The sequence below is a fragment of the Arachis hypogaea genome, chromosome 16, assembly GCF_003086295.3.
Source record: "Arachis hypogaea cultivar Tifrunner chromosome 16, arahy.Tifrunner.gnm2.J5K5, whole genome shotgun sequence".
Lineage (NCBI taxonomy): Eukaryota > Viridiplantae > Streptophyta > Magnoliopsida > Fabales > Fabaceae > Arachis > Arachis hypogaea.
The window spans coordinates 119651305-119674856 of record NC_092051.1 but is presented as its reverse complement, the minus strand read 5'-3'; the positions used below and the strand labels follow the sequence as shown (position 1 = coordinate 119674856).

General features: G+C 33.5%; 1 protein-coding gene across 1 annotated transcript; it reads left to right on the top strand.

Moving 5' to 3' along the window:
• The first annotated feature begins 12871 nt into the window (after positions 1 to 12871).
• Positions 12872 to 15625, top strand: LOC112754755 (cation/calcium exchanger 1). Its single transcript, XM_025802511.3, has 2 exons — positions 12872 to 14218; positions 14771 to 15625. Exons 1-2 carry the CDS (start codon positions 13264 to 13266, stop codon positions 15586 to 15588), a joined length of 1773 nt encoding a protein of 590 aa, XP_025658296.1. The 5' UTR covers positions 12872 to 13263; the 3' UTR covers positions 15589 to 15625.
• Positions 15626 to 23552: the final 7927 nt, after the last annotated feature.

The following is a 23552-nucleotide window of genomic DNA, read 5'->3' as shown; positions in this document are numbered from 1 at the left end:
TAGGTAGAAAAGGAACACCATGAATAGAGATGTTAAAAAGGCAATATATTTTAACTTTCAGCATGATAAAAAAATATTATTATTCAGTGTTTTCTCCTTTCTCAATTTAAGGTGGAGGAAAACAATCAAATTCATAGAGACTAAGAGCAACTTTGCTTAATAATGCATCACTAAATGCTACTATAAAGTATTGACAAGCTAAAGTGCATGAATTCAATTCTTACTGAAAATCCTAGCATGGATTAAGCAGATAACAACAACCAAAATATCATCAAATGGATTCAGTATAACTCAACTAAACAACTATACATGAAAGTGAGAACTGTTAATGCAGCATCCAAAGCAAAAATAAGAAGCACCTGTCCAGTCTTTGCTTCCTGCTCTCCAACAACCAAGATGCTCTTCTACTGTGCCTAGCTGAGCTTCTGGCACCTGCATCATGGCATAACTTTCAATTAAGACATTTATTTGGCTAAGAAATTAGTCAAAACAAAGTCACAAATTAAATAGAAGTAAAAGTTTACTTTTCATTTAATACGTTTATTGGCCTCTAATTAAAAATTCAGAACATATAGATGTATTTGCAAGATTAAAGAAGTGTAAACATACTACACAAAGATACCAACAACATTAAATACACCCAACTTAACTCATGCTTTTAAAGGAATTTTAGGCTTCCACTTCTATTTAATTTCAGGTTTCCACTATATTCACCATCCCCATCAACTTTAATTTCGAGTTGAGGATGCATTTAAAGGAACTATCTTAGTATAATAAACACCCAGTTTCCACTTAAGGTGTAACACCCTACCATACAGAGACTTATGCTTAAGTCATAATTCAGAGATGGCATGGTATTACGACCTCTAAAACCAAAAATTTAGTACGTATAGTAGTATGAATGATTGATTATAACTAGGAGCCTTTGTAGAAAAAGGGGTAAACAAAAACCATAACCCGAAAGCGCAACACTCCGATCGATAACGTAACGAGCAAAGGATAAGCTAGCGCAAGATCATATATATAAAGAGTGTCAAAAACAGGAATATCAAGACTCAAAGTCCGGTTGCGAAGATAACCGGTCTGAGCATAGCAATATATACATATAATAAAATAAGGAAACCCCAAAGGAAACCCAAAGGGACACAAATACAAAAACCTATTCTCCAAAACCTCCTATAAGAAGAGTCATCACAGTTTGTATTATTTAATGGAGATAAAAGTATCTAAACAAGATATATAAATCACAATAGAGTCCCGAAAACAAAGGATCTTCGCTAATCCAGAAGTCTCCAGCATGCCTCAACGAGAAGCCTCGCGTCCTGCATCTGAAAACCACAAAATCCGCATGGGTGAGAACCAGAGGTCCCCAGTACGGTAACAGCTTCCACATATATAATACATAATAATAGAGGAAAGCCGAAGGCAATCCTAGAACTTCCTCCAGATAATATCAAAGCTTATAAACAAGCTAAACCGTAAGTGGCAACTGACTAAAGATTCTTCAGTCTAACTAATACTTCTCTTTCCAATTCCTTCAGACCTCCCAACCACCAGCAGGAGTATAATATAGCAAACACAGTTATATCACACAAGAGATTTACAAATAGGAACAGATAAGGCATTTAGGCAATTAGCAAGTAATATGCAGTCAAATAGGCAATCTCAAACAATTCATGTAGTATGCTTATGATGCATGCCTGTCCCTAGTGGCTGATGATATCATCTGTCGGTTATAGAGCCAACCCGACAAGTCCTGGTAGCTAACCATTGGACTGTCCCTCTGTCGTGCATCCCCAACTCGAGTTATACTCATCATAAACTTGATCATAATCATGATCCATATCCATCACCCTCACTAGTGAATATTTATCCATCACTAGGGGTGGCAAACGGGCCTAAACCCGCCGGGCTGGCCCGCATAACCCGCCAAAAAAGGCGGTCCGGGCTGGAAAATTGGGACCGCCAAATAGCAAAAGCCCGCTTAACCCGCACCGCTTAAACCGCTGGTTTTGGCGGGCTTTGGCGGGGCGGGGCGGGCTTCCCCGCCGGGCTTAGTATTTTTTTAGCAAGGGGTATTTTTATAATTTTTTTTATCAAAACCCAACTTCCCCAACCCAACTTACAAGAGAATGAAGATGAAAATTGGGTGTTTTAGATTATGTTTGTTTTGTTTTAGAGACAATATTGTTAATTATGTTTTGGATTATGTTTATTTTGCTTTGGAAACAATATTTATAATTACAAAGACTTTAATGTTTGTGAATACAAAAATTATAATTTGTTTATACTTTTAGAAATTATAATAGTTAAAAGTAAAAAACAAAAGAGATTTTTTTATATCTTTATATATATTATTTAATAGTTAAAAGTAAAAATAAAAAAAAAGAGGATATTTGGCGGGCTTAGCCCGCTGGCCCGCCAGCCCGCCGTTAGGCGGGGCGGGCTAGGATTCTGGGACCGCTTCACTAGGCGGGGCGGGGCGGGCCAGCCCGCCAAATGGCGGGCTTCTGGCGGGGCGGGGCGGGGCGAGGCGGGCTTCCCCGCTTGCCACCCCTATCCATCACCATCACTGGTGAATATTTACGGGGACGAGCTCATCCGGGACTTTCACAGTGCCCGGCCACACTTACGACATAGGGTCAACAGAGCTTCGAGTCTCAACCTGGAGCACGTGGTGGCTAGCCACTGCTACTACCCAGGGAAACCCTCATCTCCGATGGTGGAAGTGCAAACATTCACAATTCATTCAACAGCATATATGCATTTATACTTGGCCATAATCATGGCTCCGCCGTAACACGGCAATAATCTAGCCATCCGGCTCACGGTTAAATCCATAACCAGCCAATTCATTAACAATTACGGCCCTTCGGCCCATGGCATAACAAGCACTTCCACCACCATTCTCCGCATCTCACATAATTATCTTTGATCCTCAATGATCATCCATTTTTCCCTTGCTTCACTCGCAAGTTACCACATTCATTAGCCCTTTTTCTCATGCTAGGCATATCATAATGATTTAAGACATAAGTGGTGAGATCGGAGGCTTAGAAGTATGACATTTGGCTTTTAAAACTCAAAAATCAACTTTGGGATGAAAATAGGAACACGCGTACGCGCACTCCACGCGCACGCGCGGATGGCCTTATAACTCATCGACGCGCAAGCGTCATACGCGCGGGTTGAAAATTAGCCAAACGACGCGCACGCGTCAGCCACACATACGCGCGGATACATTTGTGTCCCAGGCACAAAACTGGCACAACTTTGGCACAACTCTCGGGAAAATGGCTGGGCAATGGGTGCAGCACATTCGGCGCGCCCGCGCACATCACGCGCACGCGTGGATGGCACTTTCTGGAAGAATGGCGCGTACGCGCCAAGTGCACCTACGCGCGAGGGGTCATTCTGCTAATAATTTTCTAAGTTAAAAGCTGCAGAATTCACAGATTCAAACCCCAATCTTCCGACGGACATAACTTCCTCATTTTAAATCGTTTTTCACCCGTTCTTCGAACGGCATGGACATCCCGGATCCAATTTCATTTCTAAACAGATTTGGCACAAATCAGAGATCCGTAGTCCAAGTTATGTCCCGTCAAAGTATGCCCAAAACCATGTTTTCATACAAAACCACAAGGTGCCATTTTCAAAACAAGCCACTTTCAACTCTTTTTAAAATCAATCAAAACATGCCAATTTCAACCCTTCTCTTTGAAATCATTCAAAATGTACCAAAATCAACAACAAGCCATCCTCAACTCACACATTGATATTTTACCAAAATTCCCAAAACTACCTCCAACCATTTTAACACTTCTCAATCAATGGCTAAAGGACAAACACAATCTCATGTCATACATCCTTCTCATCCCAATTTCCAATAATATCAATTTCCAAATCAACCATCATTATACATGATCAACATCATACTCACCATCAACATGGTACCACCCATCAATTCAACCTCAATCACCCATCAAGCATATATCACAACATGCATTTCTCATATATCACACAATCAAGGCATCAATATTCATAATCACATATATGAACACATCATATATCTCAACCATTCAACAACACCAACAATTCAATGCCTATCTTAGGGCATCTAGCCTAAGTATTTCCTACCACATTACATATTAGATACGGGAAACCGAAACCATACCTTAGCCGATTTCCCAAGCTCAACCGGAGCACTTCCAAACCACTTGTCCACAAGCTCTCAAGGTATCAACACCTCCAAGAACAGATTTTGTCACACAAAATCCTCTTCCAAGCTTTCCAAAATCACCAATCAAGCTCCAATATTCACATATACACAACCTAAGCCACAATCATCATACCCATACACAATATCTCAATACCCAAACCTCATAGAACAACAAATTACACTAGGGTTGAGAATCTTACCACACCCAAGGTCCAAGGAGACAAGATTAACCTTCTCCTTCAAGAGAGTTGGGTCCTATAACATCAAAGAACCCAAAATCTCAATATTTTTGCTCATGAAACTCGAAATAAAGGGCTGGAATTTCGAACAGTAGAACGTGGCTTACCTCAAGATTGATTGTATGGGTTTTGTAGAACTCTCCGCGGTGAACGCGTGGTCGCAAACGGAGCGGCAATCGGAGTTCTAGATCAAAAGTTATGGTGGTTTGAAGATCAAGTGAGAGAAAGAACTTGAGAGAGTGTTCTTCCCTCCATAGCCTCCATTTTCAGCGTGTTTAGTGTATTGTGAGGAGAGAGAGTGCTGAAAACTAGGGTTTTGGTTTAGTTTAGTTGGGCCAAGGACCCACTTTGGGTCCGGTTAGACCGGTTTGGCCCGTTCGGTCCAATCTTGGTCCGAATTCTATAAAATTGGTACCGAAATTCTCGTCTCAATCTCCTCTATCACATTTAGCCATAAAAATAACATTTTTGGCTTTCTAGAATAAATTCTCATTTATGGGTTAATTAGCCGTTAATTAATCGGGTCTTACATAAGGCAAAATAAAACAAAAGAATGTCGAGCACAAACTTCAGAATGTCCAAGTTAGAAAATGCTGTGTTAATGAATGGTAACAATTGAATAATTTAATAGCATAATCGTAAAACATGAACAAGAAAGGATGCATATCTTGTTTAATAAAACTAACCAAACACAATATCAATCCATGCTAATAAAGACATAAAACTACTACACATCCTGAAAGTCATTTCATACAGATTTTTCTATGACACTTTTTATTTTGTTTCCCTGTTAATTGCTAAATAATACCATCCACAGGGCATGAACGTGGATTTCTTAGGATCAGAGGCACAGCCAAGAAATAGCTAGATGTCCAGGGCCAAGAAGGAAAATGTTTACCTGTGATGGGTTCACATATAGCTTTGGCAACTGGAATTCCAAGAACTGGTGTAGCTCTTCAATTGGGGGTTTACTGCAAGAATCAATGTAAAATCAGCATCAACATGAAATCCATGATATAACAGCTTTATGTATTACTAAAATTCAGTACATTCAGAACATTCCCATGGCAAAAATTTAGAATAAATGCATTCAAAAATTCTATTTTCATACTAAAATTCAGAATATTCCCAATCTTCATTCAAAATCAAAGTATTCAGAAAATCCATTTCATATTAAAAATCAGAAGCTTTTTACCAAGCAATACGCAGAGGAGGCGGAAGGGGGTTACCGCTGCATGTAGTGTTGTCTGAGCTTGCGAAGAGGAGGAAGTGAGACAGGGGAAGAGGAGGAAGAAGGAGAGGGGTTTCTCGAAGGTGACTGTGACATAGAGATGAGACAGGAAGAGGAGAGCAACGCGCCGACGCCTGTGGAGGAGAGCAACTCGCCGACGCCTGTGGAAGAGAGCAACGCGCCGACGCCTATGAAAGGGAGCACCGCGCCGTTGCCGACAGGGACCTGCTCTCGTACGCGAACGAGACCTGCTGCCGTTCGTGTCGCACTGTCTGGGTCGAGACCTGCTGCCGTTCGTGTCGCGCCGTCTGGGTTGATTTGGAGAGTTAGGGCTTTTCCCTTTTTTTCGAACGATGGGTGGCAGTGATGAACGAAGCAATGGGTTGATTTGGAGAGTTAGCAGCTTTTCTTTTTTTTTTTCTAAGTTATTTGATTGGGAAATAATTATTTGGAGGGAATATGATTAAAAGTTTCCCTCTAAAATTTTTAGCTATGAATGATTTTAGGCAACTTTTTATAAAAGTTATTTATTCAATTTTTTTTATAACCCTTATAAAATGTTGTATTTTTATTTAAAAATGTTGTCTTTAATATTTTATATTGTAATATTTTTTAAGTGTTGCTTTAGATATCAAAGACAACAATTTTTGTGGGTGGCCAAAAAATTTGTTATCTTTGCCTTACTCAAAGGCAACTCTTAAAACAGGTTGTATTTTTCTATCTAAGGCAACTTTTATTAAATGTTGCTTCGAATAAGAGTTACCTTAGGTCAAAAATATTGTAGTGAAAAAAAATCATTAATATATCTCAATTTTTACACAATAAATTTAGTTAGTATATATAAAAAAGGTAACAAAAATAGAAAAAAAGTTTATAAACAATCCTAATAATTATTTTAAAAGACAACGAAGTTCCTAACAAAAAAATCTATTAATCTTAGTTAGCATTTAATAGACAGATTAGCTGATTAACATACCACGTAATTATATTCCGTTAACTCAAGAAAAAGATCATTAATATATAAAAGATTAACCAATTTCACGAAATTAAATATCAAATATTGAAAAGAATATTTTTTTTATGGTGGATACTACGTACAATGAAGACTTTATAATTGTCTTTATATGAAAATATTTCCTTTTGACCCTTGGATGATAAATTGAATGGTTAAATTTTGAAAATATATATTGTGTTTGTTTAGTGTGACTAAATAAATAAATCACACTTTTAAATAAAATATCTTTATAAAAAAATGTTTTTGCCATCTTCATTTAAATAGTTGTTTTTTTATTAAGAGTATTGTAATCTTTTAAAAAAAATTATAAGAACTAAGATAAGTATTCACCATTTGTAAAACTGATTTTTTCTTTTATATATATATATATATATATATATATATATATATATGACCAGACAAGTGTATATGTCTGATAACGGAGAGCCATACACACTATTTCATACGTAACTTTTCACAAAATTAAAGTACGTATTGTTTGTTGGTTTATGAGATTTATTATTTCACGGTATTTATTATTACATTCTTAAATATAACTAAATGAGAAATCTTAGGTAATTAACATTTTTTTTTTTACATTTGTCTTGTATATTGAGTGAACAATAACTAATTTTTTTATTCCTCCCGATAAAAATTTTAGAATTAGTATCATATGAGATGGGTGTAGAATAGTTGGATTGTTTGTTACGTTTAAATCATTTCCTTTATGTATCCATGGATTAAGGCAAGTTTATCTTGTCATAATTATATCATGAAAAGAAAATTTATTGTGTCCTAAAAGTACAAACGAACGAGCCAAGTGTAAATTCATGCCCATTTTATTATCACCAACGCCGCAAACTATCTGTTATTATTTAATTTTAGAGTTATGCTACGTGTACACTAAAATCATCCACTAAAGTTAGTCACTAATATAAAATACACACTGAAATATAAATACATATTAAAAAGAAATTAAACTACACATGTATTTATACACCAATATATTGGTGGCTGATTTTAGTGACTAATTTTAATGTATAAATAGTATTTCTCTTTAACGTTATTATGCCACTTTTTATTATATTGGGTAAAGTATATTTTTTGTCCTTGAAGTTTAGTAAAAATTTCAAAAATACCCTTAAGTTTTATTTTGTTTTAATTTTGTCCTAGAAGTTTTCGATTTGCATCAAATATACCCTTAACGGCTAAATTTTTAAAAAAAGTAAGACCAATCTAACAATAATGCATGAAAACTATGCTTGATTTGCTTGTGTTGAGGGTTGTTCTTATGAAATTGTTGTTGAATTGGTCTTAAATTTTTTGAAAAATTAGCCGTTCGGGGTATATTTGATGCAAATCGAAAACTTTTAGGACAAAATTGAAACAAAATAAAACTTAGGAGTATTTTTAAAACTTTTGTCAAACTTCAGGGATAAAAAATATACTTTACTCTGTTATATTTTAGTCCTAAAATTCTCCTTAATTTCTATGAGCCTTTTTGTCACTAAGAAAAATAAAATAATAAGTATGGAGTAATTTGAACAAATCATATAATAAGAATTAAGAAGGATTACAATATGATCAAATTTAGGAGTAACAGTAGCTCTTTGTCCATGATCTATTCAAGTAGCACAAAATTATAAATTATTCTCATTCTTACTTCACTTGTTTAACCAAACTCAAAATATGGAACACTCGTATTTCTATAATCAAATGTCTTTATTTTAGACATAGAAAAATAAATAAATAAACATTCAGTAATTTAAGTTATTTCACATGTTAAGATACTTAGACTGCATTTGAAAAAAAGACGGAGACTGAAAAAGAAATTAAAAGATAGAGATTAAAAGATAGAGATTATCAGACAAAAATTAAATTAAGTTTTTATATTGTATTTTGTATAAAATGTATTGAATTAATGAAAACTGTATTCCCACTTTTTAGAGGTATGGAAGGAAGTAAAATTTTGTATGTCTAGACTGAAATTTTATTTTTAGGTTACTAAACAATAAACATAAGGGAAGTTCTAAGGTGGCATTGGTTTTGGTGGCTAAGGATAGCATAAGTTTGACCAACAAATAAAATATTGACATATAGCAAGAAAATTAAATCTATAATAAAAATGATTCTCTCTCTTGTAATTTTTTATGATTATTTTTATCAAAATAATTTTTTATAATTATTTTTATAATTATAAAAAATAATTTCAAAAATATAACACCAAAATAATTTTTATAATTACTTTTACTAAAATAATTTTTTATAATTATTTTTAGTTTTTAAGTAATTTTTATTATTATTATTTTTAGTAATTTCTAAAAAATTAATTTTTAATCATTTTTATTTCTAAAAAATAATTTTTATAATTATTTTTTTGTAATTTCGAAAAACTAACACCAAAATAATAAGAGAAAGAATATTATTTCGGTTTTAGTTTTCCAAAATTACAAAAAAAATAATTATAAAAAAATTTATTTTGATAAAAAATAATAATAAAAATAATTAAAAAATAAAAAATAATTATAAAAAATTATTTTAGTAAAAATAATTATAAGAAATTATTTTTAAAAAATAAAAGTAATAATAAAATAATAATAAAAAATATAATTAAAAAATTATTTTAATATTTTTTAAATTATTTTTTTAATTATAAATAAATTATAAGAAATTATTTTGATAAAAATAATTATAAAAAATTATAAGAAAGAGAGAATCATTTTAGTTTTAGATTTATTTTTTTTATCATATGTTAATATTTTATTTGTTAGTCAAACTTATGCCACCCTTAGCCATCAAAACCAATGCCACCATAGAACTTCCCTAAACATAATACTCACTTCTAGCCTTTCAGTCTCAGTTCCAATATCAGAAAACAAATCGTATCCTTACAGACCAAAAATAAAGAAGGGACCGTATTGGTAATGGCTTCGTCTGTTCTTTCTGAAATGATGGATGGATTCTCACAAATATAATTTTTTCAGCTAGCATGTTATTAACCTTGTTTCGAGTAATCATACGTCTCTTTCAGTGGCAAATTTGATCTCAAATGGACAATAAAACTGAAAACCGATCTCTCCTTTTCTTTTAACTAATGCCTGCCAAATTTTAGAGGCCGTTCCAACCTCCACCACGAACTTGTCCCGAGTTCTCTAATTTGGCAGTCGAGTGAGGATATGAATTTTTCAACTTAGCTAATGAGCACGAAAAGCGGGGTTGGGAAAGAACTAATTATTTTTTCTCTAATTTTATACTAACTTTACTCTCGAAACCAATCGCTTTTGCTTCCAAATACATATTTCTTTAAGTGCAGATTGTGTCAAGTGTTCCACTTGTGATTCATGAATATCAATTTTGCATGCACTTCAAGATGCTCAAGCGTTGGATAATTTCTAGTGACGGTTTCTTTTCCGCAGATATTATAGCCGCCTTTTTTTACCTTGGGATTTAAATGACTATTTTTCATCTCTCTTCTTCCTTTTTAGTTAATGGTTATAAATGGTCTTATTTATTTGGAAAAGCAAGTCATTTATTTTGTAAAATTCAGAATAATAATTGTTTCAACATCTTATTCCCTTTCATGCTTATCTATGACAGATTTTGAGAGGTTTTTAATATCAATTTCCCTACGTATTTCTGCCAACTTCTTTCAACTCTTGTTTATGATTGTGTTTAATGAAAGTGTCTTTGTAGATGATCTAATAAAAATGTTTTTTTTATGACTTTGTCTAATGGAAGTGCCTTTATATATGTATTTTCTGAATATGTCTCTTTATACATATTTTTAAAATATAATAATTAATTATTATTGACAATAAATTGACAAATAATATATTGGTACCTTATACTTTTCCTTTAAATATAAACATGATAAACCAGCTATGCAAAATGAAGCCTTGGTGTCATATTGCATGGTCTCCGTCCCTCACATTTTTTGTTTAAATTGAATACAGGCAGGTCTGCTCTGTGTGATGGTCAAACAATTTGTAATGGTCTGGTGTGATTAGAGATATCGTGATTTTTTTCACATTGGCTTTAAGTTGTTAATTTAGGTCTTTCCAGAGTGATAGTTATTAAATTGTGAGAAGACTTCTACGATTTATAATTTACGTGAAATCATGGCTATAGAAAAATATTATTGGAACTAGGATAGCAAAGAAAAAAATCTATGGAAGCTAAGTAGGTAACCGTGAGTCCCGCAGAATGCTTACGGGATGAGAACTTGTTCCGTGAATAAAATAGGGATGGAAATTGTGTGGAATCAAGGCAAAAAGAAAATTTACTAAAATATCCTCGGGTTAAATTTGTGTGTTTTGTGTTAAAATTTTTAAGGGAATACCTGTAAGTATCTGCCATTTTTGCAGGACAATTAAACGGTGATCTTTGAGAGAGATGAGATAAGGACAGAGAACAATTTCATAAACAAAAATGGAAAGCCAGAAAGAAGTACCTATCCCCACGAATATCCATTACTATCCTTAGTTGGAACTTAACTCCATGCTTAATATCTCGGTTCCCTCTTAATATATCTATCTTCACCCATATGTAACTTTTATTCTAAAAATTAAATCTCTCCTAACTCGTGATTGAAAAATTCGGATGTTGCATATTTATCAAGAAACTAACAAGAATACAAGATAGCAGATGGTCTTATAAAAAAGTATCGATAAAAAGATAGTCTTGCAAAATCAAATAAGAGACATTTTTTAAATTGGGGCTTCATGTTTATTTTAACAGTTTTGCTAGTTAATTAATAAAGGATATAATCAACTATAGCTAACTACTAACTTTCTTTTGTTGAATATTTTTTTTTAAGAGAATGTGAATTCAAATTATCATGAGAAACATTTAAAATCAAATGAAAAGAAGCATTCAAAATTTAAATAAAAATATTTAAAACTAAATAAAAACAAGCATCTAAAATTATTGTTAAAAAAATTCAAAATCTAATAAAAAAACATTCAAACTTAAAAAAAAGAGAGATATCTAAATCGTTTTAAAAAATTTAAAATTTAACAAAATCAAACATAAAAAATATTAAAAAATCCAAAAAATAAAAAATCTAAAACTATTAAAAAATAATCTAAAATCTAAAAAGAAGACACATAAAAACATCTAAAATATATAAAAAAATATCTCCAAAACTTAAAAGAAAGAAACATTGAAACAAGTAAAAAAATTATCTAAAACCTAAAAGAAGAAGAAGGTCGTTATAAAAAGAATATTCAAAATCTAACAAAAAGAAATAGAAATATTTATAGTCTAATAAAAGTAAGATATATATTCAAAATCAATTTAAAAGAATTTAAAACCTAACAAAACGAGAAGTTCAAAATTATTGAAAAAATTCAAAGACTAAAAAAAATATTTAAAATTATTAAAAAATAAAATCCAAAACCTCAAAAAAATATCCAAAACATAAAAATAAAAAAATATTTGAAACTTATTGGAAAAAAAAAGAAACATTCGAAACTAGTAGAGGAAGAAGAAGTGCGTCATCGTTGGAGGGGGAGGGAATGGCGTTGGCGTTGTTGGAGGAAAGAAGGGAGACACTGTGGATGTGAAAAGCGTAGTTGTCATTGGAGGTGAAAATGGAGTCGTCATCCTTGGAGGAGATAATGGAGAGCTATGTTTTTTTACTTTTTTTTTTTTGTGTGTAAATTTTAAAATAAAATTTTTACTAGTTTACTGCACTCCTAATTGAATACATATACTTTATCTTATTTTAATAGAAAAGTATAGGTAAACAATGAAAATACTAACAATGTGAACAATAAATATATCGGATGTTTATTTCACTAAGTGTGTAGATAGTTATTCTAATATTAAGATTTATGTGGTAATTTAGAGGTGTAGTATATTTTTATTTAATTGATAGTTGTTCATATTGGTCAAGAAAGTCATTAGTTATCTAACATAATCCTATTTTAATGACCGCAATAAGCTTATTTCTTTGCTTAATAATAATTCAATAGCGCTAATAATTTTCTTCATTATCGGGCCTCTAGTCCCATTTAACTACAGAAAACTTATTCAAAAATAAAGATACCCCATCAATTGTGTAAAAATAAAACAAAATAAATGAATACATACACTTGGTTTGCGGGTTTCATGATCCATTTGTACGTCCCTTTGATATCCACACAAATGCGTATATATATATATACCTAACTCTCTAATCCCACACATGGGAATGGGACATGGCAACAATAAACTGTTGCTTTTTGCCTTGTTGTAATTTCTAGTAACAATAATAATAATGTCTAAACTTTCTTGTTCCATCATTGCTATAATCCAATTCCAGTACTGCAATAACTTTTTGAGAGTTAAATTTCCTACTTCTGTCTTCTTCTTCCAAGTTCCTCCCTTTTTAGTACTACTCCTCATATACACTTCATCATAATCATGGAATCATCACTTCTTAGTTCTTATCATCCCCTCATATTTTTTTTCATCACACTAATATTACCATATCCTCAACAAATTTCTCTAGCAATGTAATTCACATGCATTATTATTATATTCTTATTATATACAAATTAAATTGCTTCTAGCTATAATTAAAAAGCTATATTATATGGCAAAATTCAGAAAATCAATCACTCATTTTCTCAACATATCCTTCATATTCCTCCTAGTATTCCTTCTAATAAAACCTTCAAAAATTGATCCCGAAAGGCATTATAATTGGAAAAGTGCCCCTGCCATCAAGAACAGAAGATTCAACCATGCAAGGCTACTAAGCAGTGACATGAGTGTGGAAGGCTGCACAGACCTGCATACATTCTCCGATGACGCCGCGAAATGCTACTACGTCCAAACCCACGAAGATTGCAGATCAAAGGGTTACATAAACTACCTTCAAATCTTCTATTGCAGCCTGGGAAACTCCCCTGTTCTCGGCCACACACTACTAATCATGTGGCTCTCCGTCCTCTTCTACCTGCTCGGCGACACGGCTTCCAACTACTTCTGTAACAATTTGGAAGGGTTGTCCAAAATCTTAAGACTATCACCAACCATTGCAGGGGTCACCCTTCTCTCGCTAGGGAACGGTGCCCCCGATTTCTTCGCCAGCGTCGTCTCCTTCACCAAAACAAGCGATGGTGCTGTTGGTCTCAACAGCATTCTTGGTGGTGCTTTCTTTGTCTCGAGTGCTGTTATGGGAATCATAAGCATTCTTGTGAGCACAAAAGAGGTTGCGGTTGATAAAGCAAGTTTCATTAGAGATGTTATTTTCTTCCTTTTCTCACTCTTTGTCCTCTTAATCATCATCTCCATTGGGAAACTCTCCTTGTTGGGCTCAATCTGCTATGTTTCTATATATTTTCTTTATGTTTGTGCTGTTTCTGCCACACATTTTATCTATGGAGATGATAAACAAGAAGCTGGAGAATTTGCGGTTGTGTCCTCATCGGATGAATCGCTTGAATCTGGGATTCCGTTGTTGGGTTATGTTGATGATGAAAAACCAAACCACTTAGAGAAAGTTGTTGAAGAAACCAATGATGAAGAGCAACGACCAGTTTTTGGTAAATATTACTTTCTCTTCCGCTTCATTTTACAATGAACCATGTGTAGCACCAAATTAATTATTGTTATACTAAGTAAGTATTGAGAATGGGTTAAACAATATATATATAAATATATGATGAATTAATTTTTTATATACACATAATATTTTTGTTATAAAATATATCTATCAATTTCTAATATTAATCACGTTTTGAAAAACAATACTCTTGGTGCAAACACCATCTTGACATGATTAAATGGAAAACTATTTAAAAACGATCGTATTTTATTTGAACGTTAAGAATGTACTAATATAATTGTTTAAAAAAATATCCTTAATTTAAATGTAAGGATGTATTGGATTATAATTTATTGTTTTTAGCTATTAATTAGTCATTAATATTTAAATATATAGGATAAAGTATATTGTTAGATTATTAGATTAAAAGAACTAAACTAAAGAAATTAAATTGATGACTAAATAATAGTCATAAACAATAAATTCAAATGTCCTAATATTTTTTAAAAATTAATTTCACTTAATATATGGGAACTTTTTTTTGTGTCAGATATTTTGAAACATGCGGAGAATAGGATATTTGACTGGAATAACTTGGGGAAGTTTCTACAAATTCTAGAGTTGCCACTTTCTCTACCAAGAAGGCTTACAATTCCAGTTGTGAACGATGAGAAGTGGTCCAAGCCATATGCAGTTATATCGGTGACACTGGCACCAGTTTTGTTGGCAACAGTTTACAACACCCAAAAGGAGAACGTGAGTTCAAGGAGCAGCTTAGTTACCTATTTAACCTCTTCATTAGTTGGAATAATTTTAGGTAACATGGCATGTGTGACCACAAAGAGTTGTAGCCCACCAAGGAGATGCTTGTTCCCTTGGTTATCTGGTGGATTTGTAATGAGTGTAACATGGACTTATCTAATTGCTGAGGAGCTTGTTTCACTATTGGTCTCAATTGGGAACATAATTGGGGTTAGCCCTTCAATTTTAGGGTTAACTGTCCTAGCTTGGGGTAATTCCCTTGGTGATTTGATAGCAAATGGTGCTATGGCTATGAATGGTGGGCCAGATGGGGCCCAAATGGCTATTTCTGGATGCTATGCTGGGCCTATGTTTAATACCTTAATGGGCTTGGGCTTGCCCCTTGTTCTCTCAGCATTGAATGATTACCCTGATCCTTATGTTATTCCTAAGGATACTTCATTGTATCAAACAATACTGTTCTTGATGGGAGGGGTTCTTTGGGCCCTTGTGATTTTGCCAAAGAAGAACATGAAGCTTGATAAATCCTTGGGGGTAGGACTTGTGACTATATACCTTTGCTTCTTGTTTATAAGGATCGCCATGGCTATTGGCGACTTGGCGTAGTGTAATTCTTGTTTCTAAGGGAAATTATTGTGGTCCATTTAATGGGGACTCGCACTTGTTTTTTCTATCATACATTTCACAATCACAACACCCACTTGTAAAAACTGAATTATTACTATTTCTAGAGATATATTATAGTTTTACAATAGCAACCAGGTATTTTTCTATGAAAAAAGAAATCCTGTTGCAAGACTATTTCTTTTTCTTTTTTAAATTCAATCTAATCAAAGAATAAAACATCACACACAATTAAATTTTCCATTTCATAGAAGAATTTGTGTCTTTGAATATGTTACACCTAAGGAATATTTTTATCATAATTTTTGCTATATTCTAGATTAACAATACCACTCATTTTTCATTAAAAAATATAAAAAATAAAATACTATTTTAGTTTTTAATATTTGAGCTAAATTTTAATTTTGTCTCTAATATTTTAAACGTCTTCTTTTAGTCCCAAAAAATTTCAAATAAATTCAGTGTTGTCGTACGTTAAATTTCACTAGAATAATTAACGAAAGAATATTTATATTAGTGATTATTACTGACTCAATTTTACTCATATATTAAAATTGAATATTATATCGACTCTTAAATATGTTAATTATTCATGTCAAATTTAATTTTAACCAGGGATAACATTGAATATATTTAAAACTTTTCTTGGTACAATTTTAGATAAGTTTAATTTATTCTCTTTTGGATCAGATAACCTAACCTATTCCTGCCCGAGTCTGATGCACAGGCGGGTGAACTTTGGACCAGAAACATCTGATCCATTTTCACTTGTATAGTCATTATCTTTGTTCTTTTTCGGCTCAATTTTATCGAAATGGAACCTATATGTGTGTTTTTCTTGGATATGGAAGCATGGGGGACTAGACGTATATGTGGGGCAGTTTTTTTGTCAGTTTCATAGGGAAAAACTCGGACCGTGCGTTTTTTTTGTTTATAAATTTTGCATGTCAAATCGCACGGTCCGATTTATACACGAAGGAGATATAAAATTTGGGGTGCTGTAAATCGGACCCTCCGTGTTACCTTAACGTGAGTTTTTAATATGTAAAGTAGTACAAGTCGCATGGTCCGAGTTCCAAACTTTGATTTTGAAAAGAACTCGGACCCTCCGTTTTGAGTGCAAAGGGAAATTGTCTGAAAAGCAGAAATCACAGGGTCCGAGTTGTTATTCCTGACACCACAAACATGTTAAGCACACTTCTCCCCCATAATGAAGTCCAGCACATACTATAGGACCATATGTAAATTAAAAAGCGTTCTTTTTCTCTCTTACAATTTAGGGGAATAAAATCAACTCATGGCAAAAGTGAGGCCGGTGAAAAATAGAAAAAAAAAAAAAAGAAAAATAGAAAAATCAATCAATCGGTGTATTACTATTATCTAGTGAAATTTCTTTCAACTTTCTCAGTACTAATTAAATTTCTCAAAAGAATATTTATCAGTATTAATTATTAGTTTGAAAGATTAGCACTTAATTAGTAGTAATAATAGTAATAATTATTTGGCTACTCAATTTTTTTTTGTCACTGCTACTCAAATTTATTTAATTCATACTTAAAACACCACGAGGCTAATTTCAGAGTTCTTTTTGTTTTTTTTTTTTTTTTTCTCAAACACCATAAAGCCTATTAATAAGGATTTCATTAAGATCACTTTTATAAAAATTAAAGGTATTTTTTTTATAAATAAAAAAAAAAGATTAGGCAAGAAAGGTCACAGTGAAGTCAGCAAGCATTTTTTTTCTTATTATCATAACTTTATATTATTATGTGATTTCCTGTCTTTTGAAAAAATATATATACATTTATTCTCATTGAAAATTTTAAAATTTTATCTTTTAAATAAGGTTTAATTACTTTGTTATTCTTATAGTTTTGCGAAATTTTTAATTAGGTTCCTATACTTATTTTCTTTTTAATTGAGTTCTTGCACCAAATTCTTTTTTTAAATTGGGTCCCTACACTTTTCTTCCTTTTATTTGGATTCCTGCACTATTTTTTTTTTAGTTGGGTCCCCATAAAATTAAACCAATTACTGCCAAGAGAGGCCTGATTAAAAAAAAATGGTGCAGGGACCCAATTAAAAGAAAAAAATATAGAAATTTAATTAAAAATTTTAAAAAATTATAGGGACTAATAAAATAATTAAAACTTTAAATAAAAAGCTTCAATTATATATTTTAAAAAAGTGCCTAATTATTAATAATCAACACCAAAATAGAATAATAGCCTAACAAACAATAAATTTGGCACTGGATGGGAATCCTCAATGTTAAGAAATTCAGAAGATTATGCTGTCAAAATCACTACCTTGATCTTTAGGCCTAATAAATTAGTTCTCATCAAGTGTCATTTCCTTCCATTGGGTATGCAAAGCAAGCTCATTTTTCTGACTTATCTGGTATTTGTCACATGTATTTTATTTATAAAATTATAATCAGTATTCAATTATCAATTGAAAAGCTTAACAAAGTATTTCGCATATCTGTTAGCTGCCATTGCTATTTGACATTGAGTATAACTTGGCATTATGATTTTTCTTATTAGAGTTAATTTCTGGTTAATGTTGTTGTTAAAACCGAAAGAAGTGTATTTGTGGTAAAATCGATTTAAACCTACAAAATCAATCAATTCTTACTCACGAGAATTTTTTCATGTTCTTACCTACCTAAACTGTTTTTACTATATATTTGTCACATATATAATTGGGTTTAAGTGCTTAACACAATGAAAGAGTAAAGTAGGGGAAAATAAAATTAAAAAAGTATAAATAATTGTGTTTAGAATTGTATTGGAATTATATATATATTTTTTAAAATTTTTTGAGACCATTCATCTTCCTCAATAACCCTCGTACACCCAAACACTAATTCAACTAATCTATAAACACTTGGCATCCTTCTTATTAGTTTAAAAATATCTAAGAGTTCTAATAAAAAAAATAATATAACAATTTAAATAATTTATTTTAATATAATAAAATAGATATATGCGACAACGTTCTCTTATCCATATAATAATACAACTCGTGCATGGTGAACTACTTGAGCACGTTAGAATTGTGTGACAATAATTGAAAACAAAATCGACAAGCAAGATTCCGGAACCAAGCCTAGGTTCCAATTAAGAGGGCCTCTTTGACACAAGTGGTGGGATGACCAATTATATCAATTGGTCCACCTATGTTTCTTTCAGTTTCCAAGTCCAAATCATTAGTGGTCCATTTATTTCAATTTCCATAATGTCAGATCATGTTCTTTTTTCTTTCTCCGGGAGAATGCAGGGTCATCAAAAAATAAACTAATAGAAAATTTTTCTAAGTAGTACACGTTTTTTTGTTCCTAACTAATTAACGTCTTATCGAAACCACACTGCCACAAATATTAAGAATCGTTTTGATTCGGATAGATTATGACTTCTAAGTGTTAGGGGATCAGGACACCACTAAATTAAATAATTTTATTATTATACTCCGTTACCCTTCTTTTTTTTTTGGTGACACTCCGTTACCCTTCAATATCAAATAATTCTCCAATTTAAATTATTGATTGGAATTTAAAAAATATTTGAAAAGTATTGAAATGGCAAAATATGAATGATATTTACATAATGACCTTTAATTCTCTTTTTAGGATTTTTTACATAAATAAAATATTAAAAATATTAAATTCTATCATTGAGGGGCTAACATGGATCTTAACTGAAAATAAAATATTAAAGATGGATGGAGCAACCTGGAAGAGAGGGAGGGCCAAGGGTATAAGTAGGTAGTCGCAGATTATCACTAAGGTCTGAGGTAAGAAGAAAACATGATTGAGATTTGAAGAGATGTGGCTGACTGAACAAAGGAGATTGAGCAGCAGTGTGGGTTACATGGAAAAGACCAAGTAGAGTAGACCAAGCACGTGAGCAGAGGTCGTTCCTACCGAGCAGAGGTCGCCGTTTGCGAGAAAAGAATAGGGAGTTGTGATCACATACTCATGTCGCTAATGGAACACAACTAGAGAAAATGTTCTAGGTGGCGTCATCGTCGTCGTAGCGGAGGCCTGGCCTCTAGGTGTGGCTGAAGTCTAAGATGAGAAAGAGGGGGCCATTTTACGTTTGTGGGAGAAGGAGAGGGAGTTTGTGTTTGAGTCTATGTTGTTGTATTCTGTTAGTGAACTAGGATTTTCTTAATTTTGTTTAACGAATTCGTATGGAATTTACTTTTACTTTTACTTTTTTAAAAATGAAAAAGCAAGCACCCACCCCACCCAGCGAAAGCCCGCAAGCCAAGTGGTGCAAGTTTAGGGAGGTAGCGAAGGTTTTGAAGGTGGTATTAGTAGAGAAGGCGGATCTTTATCACAATTCTTATATGAGTTTGGAGGATCGAGTTCTCATCTGACACATGGTAGTGTGTATTCTTCGATGCATGATTTTGGGTCTTAGTTGTTTTCGGATATGCCTACTGTTAATTTGGTGGAGAGTGCCTTGGAGCCTTTTATGATAGATGGTATTACCTGCTTTTTCGGATATAATTCTAGGTCATCTCAGCCATGTCGATCGCCTCAACAGCTTGCATCACCTCATGGTGGAAGAGAGTACAGGTCTGCGACGGATATGAGTCGAGTTGATCTAAACGAGATGTCGACAGAATATACTAGGGGTCCATTGGTCTTGGTGGGACATGAGCATCTGCTGCACGTGATTAGTCTACCGTTTATTTTGGATACACTTCTATCTTTGGTTCTCTAGATCAGTTTACCTTTTATTTTGATACATTTTTTCTATTTATTTGTATATATTATTCTACCTTTTGATATCCAATACATTTTGTTTGTCTTCTCGTGTCATATACAATTTGCGTATACTTATTATAAAATGTGTGGTGCACGAATTGTAAATCACACTTTTCACAACTCGTACCACTAACCAGCAAGTGCACTGGGTCATTCAAGTAATACCTTATGTGAGTAAGGGTCGAATCCCACGAAAATTGTTGGCTTGAAGCAATCTATGGTTATCTTGTAATTCTTAGTCAGGATATCAATTATAATTATCAGTTTGGATTGCGAAAAATAAAAGAGCATGAATTAAATACTTGTTATGCAGTAATGGAGAATATGTTGGAGTTTTGGAGATGCTTTGTTTTCTGAATCTCTGCTTTCCCCCTGTCTTCTTCTTCACGCACGCAAGGTTCCTCCTATGACAAGCTGTGTGTTGGTGGATCACCGTTGTCAATGGCTACCATCCGTCCTCTCAGTGAAAATGGTCCAGGTGCGCTGTCACCGCACGGCTAATCATCTGTCGGTTCTCACTCATGCTGGAATAGGATCCATTGATCCTTTTGCGTTTGTCACTACGCCCAACCCTTGTGAGTTTGAAACTCGTCACAGTCATTCAATCCCTGAATCCTACTCGGAATACCACAGACAAGGTTTAGACTTTCTGGATTCTCAAGAATGCTGCCAATGGATTCTAGCTTATACCACGAAGATTCTGATTAAGGAATCCAAGAGATACTCATTCAATCGAAGGTAGATTGGAGGTGGTTGTCAGGCACACGTTCATAGGTTGAGAATGGTGATGAGTGTCACGGATCATCACATCCATCATATTGAAGTGCGAATGAACATCTTAGATAGAAACAAGCGTGTTTGAATAGAAAACAGAAATAATTGCATTAATTCATCAAGACACAGCAGAGCTCCACACCCCCAACAATGGAGTTTAGAGACTCGTGCCGTCAAAGAGTACAAAGTTCAGATCTAAAAATGTCATGAGATATAACATAAATCTCTAAAAGTTGTTTAAAAACTAAACTAAACTAAGATAGATAATGCAGAAATCCACTTCTGGGGCCCACTTGGTGTGTGCTGGGGCTGAGACTTGAGCTTTACATGTTTCTAGGCTGTTTCCAGAGTTAAACGCCAGGTTGTAACCTGTTTCTGGCGTTTAACGCCAGAATGCAACATGAAACTGGCGTTGAATGCCATTTTACGTCATTTATCCTTGAGCAAAGTATGGACTATTATATATTGTTGGAAAGCCCTGGATGTCTACTTTCCAACACAATTGAGAGAGCGCCATTTGGACTTTTGTAGCTCCAGAAAACCCATTTCGAGTGCAGGAAGGTTAGAATCCAACAGCATCTGCAGTCCTTTTTCAGCCTGAATCAGATTTTTGCTCAGCTCCCTCAATTTCAGCCAGAAAATACCTGAAATTACAGAAAAACACACAAACTCATATTAAAGTCTAGAAATGTGATTTTTATTTAAAAACTAACAAAAATATAATAAAAGTGACTAAAACATATTAAAAACTACCTAGAAACAATGCCAAAAAGCGTATAAATTATCCGCTCATCACAACACCAAACTTAAATTGTTGCTCGTCCCCAAGCAACTAAAAATAAAGTAGAATAAAAAGAAGAGAATATACAATGAATTCCAAAAATATCTATGAAGATCAGTCTTAATTAGATGAGCGGGGCTATTAGCTTTTTGCTTCTGAACAATTTTGGCATCTCACTTTATCCTTTGAAGTTAAGAATGATTGGCATCTATAGGAACTCAGAATTCAGATAGTGTTATTGATTTTCCTAGTTTAGTATGTTGATTCTTGAACACAGCTACTTTATGAGTCTTGGCCGTGGCCCTAAGCACTCTGTTTTCCAGTATTACCACCGGATACATACATGCCACAGACACATAACTGGGTGAACCTTTTCAGATTGTGACTCAGCTTTGCTAAAGTCCCCAATTAGAGGTGTCCAGGGTTCTTAAGCACACTCTGTTTTTGATTTGGACCTCGACTTTAACTGCTCAGTCTCAAGTTTTCACTTGACACCTTCACGCCACAAGCACATGGTTAGGGACAGCTTGGTTTAGCCGCTTAGGCCAGGATTTTATTCCTTTAGGCCCTTCTATCCACTGATGCTCAAAGCCTTGGATCCTTTTTATTACCCTTGCCTTTTGGTTTTAAGGGCTATTGGCTTTTTGCTTTTGCCTTTTGGTTTAAAGAGCTTTTGGCTTTTTCTGCTTGCTTTTTCTTTTTCTTGCTCTCTCTCTTTTTTTCTTTTTTTTGCAAGCTTTGTTCTTCACTGCTTTTTCTTGCTTCAAGAATCATTTTTATGATTTTTCAGATTATCAAATAACATTTCTCCTTTTTCATCATTCTTTCAAGAGCCAACAATTTTAACATTCATAAACAACAAATTCAAAAGACATATGCACTGTTCAAGCATTCATTCAGAAAACAAAAAGTATTGCCACCACATCAAAATAATTAAACTATTTTAAAATTCAAAATTCATGTACTTCTTTTTCTTTTTCAGAAAAAATTTTTCATTTAAGAAAGGTGATGGATTCATAGGACATTCATATCTTTAAGACATATACACTTAGATACTAGTGATCATGTAATAAGACCCAAACATAAATAAACATAAAGCATAGTAAACAAAAAACAGAGAAATAAGAACAAGAAGATTAAGGAACGGGTCCACCTTAGTGAGGGTTGCGTCTTCCTCTTCTTGAAGAACCAATGGTGCTCTTGAGCTCCTCTATGTATCTTCCTTGTCTTTGTTGCTCCTTCCTCATAGCTCTTTGATCTGCAGTCAAATGCTCTACCACTGAACTATGGACCCTTGAGAACCTCTCCATCTCTCATGACTCGGGGGTGGAAGCAACTGCCTTCCTTTTTCTCTTTCTAGAGGTTTCTCCGGCCTTAGGTGCCATAAATGGTTATGGAAAAACAAAAAGCAACGCTTTTTTCCACACCAAACTTAAAAGTTTTGCTCGTCCTCGAGCAAAAGAAGATAGAAGGGAGTAGAAGGAGAAGTGGAGGAGAAGGAGGTGTGTGAATGGGTGGGTATGGGAGGGGAATGGTTTGAATTGGAATGGTGAGGTAGGTGGAGATCATGTGGGGTCAAGGACTTAGCATCCCTGCTCCATTGAGGCATGCAAA